The sequence below is a fragment of the Canis lupus genome, chromosome 8, assembly GCF_011100685.1.
Source record: "Canis lupus familiaris isolate Mischka breed German Shepherd chromosome 8, alternate assembly UU_Cfam_GSD_1.0, whole genome shotgun sequence".
NCBI classification, from domain to species: domain Eukaryota; kingdom Metazoa; phylum Chordata; class Mammalia; order Carnivora; family Canidae; genus Canis; species Canis lupus.
Window position 1 is genome coordinate 64,864,704 of NC_049229.1, and position 8,175 is coordinate 64,872,878.

The 8,175-nt window shown below is 41.5% G+C and overlaps 1 protein-coding gene across 1 annotated transcript; it reads right to left on the reverse strand.

Annotated features, from left to right (window-relative positions):
* Nucleotides 1-7,483: 7,483 nt before the first annotated feature.
* Nucleotides 7,484-7,882, reverse strand: LOC100686899 (60S ribosomal protein L32-like). The gene has a single exon (XM_038544058.1). The coding sequence runs from the start codon at nucleotides 7,880-7,882 to the stop codon at nucleotides 7,484-7,486; it is 399 nt and encodes a 132-aa protein (XP_038399986.1).
* Nucleotides 7,883-8,175: the final 293 nt, after the last annotated feature.

Here is an 8,175-nt window from a genome sequence, read left to right on the forward strand (position 1 = left end):
CGCGGGGTCGGGTGGGTCGCGGTGCGCGCGGGCGCCCCCGGGCGGCGGGGTGGGAGGGGCCGGGGGGGCGGGGAGGGGCGGGGCCGCGGGCGGGTCTGCAGCTGGACCTGCAGGGGGGCGCCCTGGCCAGGCCTGGGCTCCGGCTGTCCCCCCCTCCCCGCTCCCCGCTGCTGCTGGGGAGCCACCCCCTTGTCCGTGCCAAAGGCCTCTCGGCTCTCCGGGGCGCCCAGACCCCACTGTCCGAGCCCGCCACCGCGTGTGTGTGGCTGCTCACGTCCCACTAGAGACCGGGACGCCAGGCCGCTGCTGGGAACTCACAGTCGATGCCAGGCAACCCAGAGCCGGGCCCCCCTGCACATCTTCCCGGATCATGCGAGCCTGAACGAAGCCTGGACCCTCCCAGGTCCAAGCATCCCCTTCAGCCTCTGGATGGGGTGTCCGACTCGGTCTCCTTGGCCAAGTGCTACTCATGAAGCCCCGACACCCCACTCACCCCCACCCCCCTCCGCAAACACATTTTCCACGGCTTTGATGATGGTGTGGTCATCTAATAGCTATTGTGAAACACGATGGTGAAGAAACATGGGTTTTTTTTTCCCCTTTATAGGCTTTGAATTCATTGCTGAGCACATCCTTCAAAATGAATGCTTGAAAAGAATCCCTTCTCTCCGCCCCAAGATCAATGGAATTGAAAAGTCCCTGGGTTTCATGATCAAACCGGCTCTCTGTGAATTACAGCAAACAAGGAAAACAATGTCACTTCATTTTGCAGTACACCGCATGCCCATTAAGGCAATTAAGAAAATAAAGTACAATGAGAAACATGTAAAGCGAGGCCCGGCCTCGTTGCTCAAGCATCACCCCTGGCTGCAGTGTGGTGCTTCACCTTCCAGCTCCTTCCTGACTCTCTGCCCAGGCACTAAGAAAATACTCTGTGATCTTTCGAGATATCACAGAAATGAAAATGAGCTTAACCCTGATCCTCTGACAGCAAAGGTATGTATGTGCTGCTCTGCCCACTCCAAACAACCTAATTCCCAAGAAAGTGCTGAGGTGGCCTACAGTAATGGAGATAAATATATAATTGGATTTACCAGGAACACAAAAAGAGGAGACAAAACCCAAGCCAAGGTGGAGTGGAGGAGGCAGACGGGAGCCCAGCAAACCTCCTTCCCGGAGCAGCCTCTGGTGGTGCTGGTATTTCATATTCAGACTCGTGGCATTCAGAGTGATTTCCCAGTGGTTGGTTCTTAATTCCAGACCCAGGTAGCCACTGGGAGCAAGATAGTATGGTAATGGCTGGGGAATCTCAGCCCTGTCCTGAGCTTTGAGGTCAGAAACGGTGGTAACAAGTCTGGCTTAGACAGTGTGGCAAGGGAAGGAGGTAGCTAGGAGCCCGCGTGGCCACTGACCCAGCCACATCGAGGACCCCAGGACCCAGAAGGCCGATTTCTGGGGTCTGCCGATTTCATTACCACTCCTTCTGCTCTTCAGAGAGGCCACAATAGTAACAAGTAACAGAACAAGAATCACACTCCTTTGCCTGAATATCCTTCTGAATGTCCTGGGAATACATATGATCCTTACACCCCCCAGAGTCCTTTGAAAGAACAATATATGTCTTCAGCGTTGCATGAGAGCTTCTTAATATTGAGCAAGAGTGTACATCATTCTTGTGTAGGATTTAGCGAATCACTTGAGAGGGGATTCCAAAACATGAAAGTGGCACAAGATGACTGAGGAGTTCATGGGGCAGCATCGGGGGAAGGGGGCTGGGGTCTTCTTTATGGAAATCCATGAGAAAGGAATAGCTTCTGTGTGGTCTAATGGACAGGCAAGCTCTCCAGCATAAAATCTACCCCATTTTAGGGGTCAGAGGTCATTGGACCTAGCTTTTATTTTATTTTATTTTTATTTATTTATGATAGTCACACAGAGAGAGAGAGAGGCAGAGACATAGGCAGAGGGAGAAGCAGGCTCCATGCATCAGGAGCCCGACGTGGGATTCGATCCTGGGTCTCCAGGATCGCGCCCTGGGCCAAAGGCAGGCGCCAAACCGCTGCGCCACCGAGGGATCCCTGGACCTAGCTTTAAAGATTTTTTTTTTAAGATTTTATTTTTTCAAGAGAGAGAGAGAGAGAGAGGCAGAGACACAGGCAGAGGGAGAAGCAGGCTCCATGCAGGGAGCCCGATGTGGGGACTCGATCCCGGGTCTCCAGGATCATGCCCTGGGCTGAAGGCAGATGCTCAACCACTGAGCCAGTAGGGATCCCCTGGACCTAGCTTTAGAGTCATATACTCCTTTCTGGCTCTTTCCTTTATCCGTCTACAAGCGCCCTGAGGACAATCAAGTGGTGTTTCATTTAGAAAGTAACACAAAGCAATTATTTTGATTTTTTAAAAAAATACATAGAATCCTTAACTGATGCTTTCATGTTCTGGCTTTACATCCAGGTTCAGCTCTGCCTCTATCATCTGTGAACTTGGGAGCTCCTTTGCCCCCTTGACCTCATTGTCACACTTGTGTAGTGAACGGGCCACACTTGGTACCCTTGAAGTCCATTCTAACTCAATGGTCCCTGGTCCTCTGATAAAGTTGTCTAGTGGGAGGTTAAGAATGGCTTTGGGCAGAGTGGTTCTGCATATGAAGGACCGCAATGGAATCTGTTCTTTAGGAGGATGGAGGACATCTTCTTGGTTGAGTCCCAAGGAAGAGCCTTGAGGGTGAGTCACAACCACTTAGTGTGTAGCTAAGTCTGTCCAGCTAAGTCTCAAGCCTTCCCCCAGATCAACTGGGTCAGAATCTGCATTGCAACAAGATCCCCAGAGAACTGGTGGGCATGTTAAGCACTGGTCTACATGGGGAGGAACAAGGGGAGAGATGATGGGTGTCAGCCTCATTCTAGCACTTCCCTCTAGATTTCTCTAACTCACACATACCTTGGATATGTGTCTCTGTATCATTTAATTTTAGGCTCTCTTATTTTCTGTCAACATCACTTCTAATATATAAAGCATTTTCCTCCTAAAACCCTGGTCATTAGTGTCATCCTAACCATTGGCAATGACCAGCAAGCTGTAAAGAAACCACTTAGGGCTCCATAGGTGTCCAGGCCTCTGGGCCTTACAATGAATCATCCCAAACCACTAAGATAGTAGATTGCAACCATCGCTGCTTATTAGAATCACCTGGGAAGCTTTTATAAATTACCTGTGCCTGGACTACACTCCAGACCGTTTAGCCCAGAATCTCTGATATTGAGGCTTTGGTGTCCTTTCTTCTTTTCTTTTCTTTTTTTTTTTTTTTTTTTGAAAGGATTTTTCAGGTGATTCTAATGTGCAGGCAGGATTGAGAACTGCTTCTCTGAGATTTGAGTGACTGTTTTTAAGGTGCAAACAAGAATTATAAAACTAGATAACCATGAAAATGTTAAAGCTCTTCTTTCTACCATCAATTCTCATTGCAAACTTCACCCAAGCGCACACTTCTCTCTCTATGCCCTGATATGTAGATGTTAAGACATCCATGCTAGTCACCTAGAGTGAATTTTGTTTGTTCTGACATCTGAATCACGTTTTAGATAATTAAACCTGATGATGAAGTGATCCCAGGGGGAAAGGGATGTTATGGCCTTTTCCCCAAGGGATGAAATTTTATCTGCGGATTGATGGGGAGTGTGGGACAGGTGGAGCTCAGAGACTGGTCATTGCCTTGCCTATTGCATGGCTACTATCTCTCTCTTCAAACTTTACAGAATTTTCTTTATGTTTTAAACATTTTTCAAACTTTTCAGTGTGTATGGGGATCTTGTTAAGATGATTCTAATTCAGTAGGATTGGATTGAGACTCGGCATTTCTAACAAGGTCCAAGTTGAGCCTGAAGCTGATGGTCTGGGAACCACCTCTAAGTAGCAAGGCCTTGTACTAACCCCAATACACACACCACAAAAATGCAAAGGATACCCGTAGCCCCGACTCAAAATGCACCAAATAGTTGACGCTGACAAATTGGGGGCCTGAGCAGCATGTAGTAGAATTGCAATAGACACTTTGAGCTAGAAATGAGGCATCAACTTGCCCTGATGAATTAAAGTTTACCTCAATTTGTATCAGAAATATTTCCCAACCCTGGGATTATTTCATACCTTGGGTATTATGCCCACAGTATTGCTGGTCCTACATACCGATTTGTTTCTGGTTCTTCCACCGTCAATTCTTCTACAATGAATTCCGTTGCATTCATTTGACCTCAGAAAAATATTTCACATCTCTTTATTCCTTTCAGAAAACTGGCTCATAATCTTCATCCATCTCACAGATATAAACTAAGTAGATTAACTAGGTACTACTTTCAGCTTCCACACTGAAAATGTCCTTTATACCATTTATATGATAGCTCTTGACCTAGATTTTCAATTTTAGGATATTTTATTTTTTTCCCAAGAAAGTATTATTATTTCCTTCAGATGAATACCTACAAGTAGGATTGCTGGGTCATATGCTAATTGTATTTTCAATATTTTGAAATTATTAATTTTTTAGATTTTTTAGATTTATTTTTTAGATTTTTTATTTTTTAGATTTATATATGTTTTTAATTTCTGTATAAGTGTTATATTCGTTTTAAATGTAAAATATAGTGATTCAACAGTTCCATACATTACTCAGTGCTCATCACAATAAGTGGACTCTTCATCTCCATCACCTATTTCACCCATCCCCCTGCCCACCCCGTCCTCTGGTAACCATCAGTTTGTTCTCTAGAGTTAAGAGTCTGCTTGTTTCTTTGTTTCTTTGTTTTGTTTCTTAAATTCCATGTATAGGTATAATCATATTGTATTTGTCTTTCTATAACTGCATATTTCACTTAGCATTATACCCTCTAGTTCCAACCATGTTTTCACAAACTGCAAGATTTTATTCTTTTTTATGGCTGAGTAAAATTCCATTGTGTATATATACCATATCTTTATCCTTTCATTTATCTATGAACATTTGGGCTGCTTCCATACTTTGGCTGTTGTAAATAATGCTGCAATAAGCATTGGGGTGCATGTATTTTTTCAAATCAGTGTTTTCTTATTCTTTGGGTAAATAAGAAATCATAGTGTGATTACTAGATCATATTCTAGAATTCTAAAGAATTCTAAAGAATTCTTTAATTCTTTAATTTTTTTGAGGAACCTACTTACTGTTTTCCACAGTAAGGCATCAGTTTGCCTTCCCACCAATAGTACATGAGGTTCTTTTTTCTCCGCACACTTGCCAACACTTGTTTCTTGTGTTTTTGACTTCAGTCGTTCTGACAGGTGTGAGGTGATATCTCATTATGGTTTTGGTTTGCATCTCCCTGATGATGAGTATGTTGAGCATCTTTTCATGTTTCTATTGGCCATTTGGCTGTCTGCTTTGGAGAAATGTCTGTTCATGTCTTCTGCCCATTTTTATTTGGATTATATGTTTTTTTTATGTATGTTGAGCTGTATCGGTTCTCTATATATTTTGGATACCAATCCTTTATTAGATATGTCACTTGCAAGTGTTTCTCCCATCAGTAGGTTGTCTTTTAGTTTTGTTGTTTCCTATGCTGTGTCGACTTTTTATTTTGATGTAGTCCCAATAGCTTATTTTTAATTTTGTTTCCCTTGCCTCAGGAGACATATCTAGAAAGATATTGCTATGGCTGATGTCAGAGAGATTACTGCCTCTGCTCTCTTCTAGGATGTTTATGGTTTCAGGTCTTACATTTAGGTCATTAATCCATTTTGAGTTTATTCTTTTGTATGGTGTAAGAAAGTGACCCAGTTTTATTTTTTCCCACATAGCTCTTCAGTTTTCCCAGCATCTTTTGTTGAAGAGACTATCTTTTTCCCGTAGGATAGCCTTACCTCCTTCGTAGAAGATTAATTGATCATATACTCACGAGTTTATTTCTGGATTTCAATTCTATTATTTTGATCTATGTGTCTATTTTTTATGCCTGTACCATGCTGTTTTGATAATATAGCTTTGTAGTATATTTTGAAATCTGGTATTGTGATACTTCCAGTTTTGTTTTTCTTTTTTCAGGGCTGCTTTGGCTATTTGGGGTCTTTTGTGGTTCCATACAAATTTTAGGATTGTTTGTTTTAGTCCTATGAAAAATACTGTTGACAGTTTAATAGGCATTGCAATAAATGTATAGATTGCTTTGGGTAGCATGGATATTTTTATCAATACTTGTTCTCCTAGTACATGAGTATGGAATATGTTTCCATTTGTTTGTGTCCTCTTCAATTTCTTTCATCAATCTTTTTTTTTGAGATTTTATTTATTTATTCATGAGAGAGAGAGAGGCAGAGACATAGGCAGAGGGAGAAGCAGGCTCCATGCAGGAAGCCCAAAGTGGGACTCGCTCCCGGGACTCTGGGATCATACCCTGAGCCAAAGGCAGATGATCAAACTTTGAGCCACCCAGGTGTCCCACTTTCATCAATCTTTTATAGTTTTCAGAGTAGAGATATTTCACTTCCTTTGTTAAGTTTACTTCTAGGTATTTTTGGTGCAATAGTAAAGGAGACTGTTTTCCTAATCTCTCTTTTTGCTATTTTATTATTAGTGTATAGAAATGCAATGGATTTCTATACATTGATTTTGTATCCTATGACCTTACTGAATTTGTTTATCAGTTCTAATAGGTTTTTTTTTTTCTTTTTTGGTGGAATCTTTAGGCTTTTCTGTATATAGTCTCATATTATCTGCAAATAAGTTTTACATCTTCCTTCCTAATTTGGATGCCTTTTATTTCTTTTTGTTGTCTGATTGCTGTGGCTAGGACTTCTAGTACTATGTTGCATAAAAGTGGTGAGAGTGGACATCCTTGTCTTGTTCCTGAGTTAAGGGGAAAAGCTCTCTGTTTTTTACCATTGAATGTTAGCTGTGGGGTTTTCAAGTAAGGCCTTTATTATGTTGAGGTATGTTCCCTCTAAACCTACTTTGTTGAGGATTTTTTTTTTTATCATGAATGGATATTGTACTTCATTAAATGCTTTTTCTGCATCTACTGAAATGATTGTATAGTTTTTATCCTTTCTCTTGATGCGATGTATCACATTAATTGATTTGCAAATATTGAATCACCCTTGCATCCCAGGAATAAATCCCATTTGATCATGGTGAATGATTTTTTAAAAATATATTGTTGGATTTAGTTTGCTAATATCAATTTCAGGATATTTTTTAAAGGATTCTATCAGTATCATGTGGAACTTATTTTTATATATGAAGTATACAAATATTATATACTATATACTGAGATGTATATTTTGTATACTAGGGTCATAATCTAGTTGCATGAAATTTTTCCAAATATTTAACCAATTTCCTAAACAATACTGAATAATTTTTCCTTACACAAGATTTCTTTCTCTTTTTTTTGTAGTTTTATGGTTTTATTAACACAAATATGACACACACAAGCTATCTTTACTCGCTTTATTCATTTTACTCGCTACACAGCCTGGCATTGGGATTGGTGACTCTGACGGCCAGCTGGGCTGCTCTTTCCACAATGGCTTTGTGGTTCTTGGAGGATACATTGTGAGCAATCTCTGCATAATAAGATTTGCTGCACATCAGCAGCACTTCAAGCTCCTTGAAGTTGTGGACTAGGAACTTCCAGAAGCCACTGGGCAGCATGTGCTTTGTTTTCTTGTTGCTTCTGTAACCAATGTTGGGCATCAAGATCTGGCCCTTGAATCTTCTGTGTACCGTATTGTCAATGCCTCTGGGTTTCCACCAGTTGCGCTTAATTTTGACATATCGGTCTGACTGGTGCTGGATGAACTTCTTGGTCCTCTTTTTAATGATCTTGGGCTTCACCAGAGGTCTGAGGATGGCCATGATGCCCAGCAATCGATGGCTGACACCCCCACGGGCAGCGCAGAGGAAGAGTTTACACAAGATTTCTGACACTGCCAATATTGAATATGAAGTTCCCATGTAGATACGAGTCTGTTTCTGGGCTTTATTCTGTTCTATTTACCTGTTACTATGGTAAAACCACACTGAAAAAGGTTATGAATTTGAACTTGAAATACTTGATGGAATATGTATGTCCTCCTTCTTTGTTCTTTTTCAAAATTGTACTTTTGTATCTCTGAATTTTTTTCTTAAAACTTTTGGGATTTCTATTG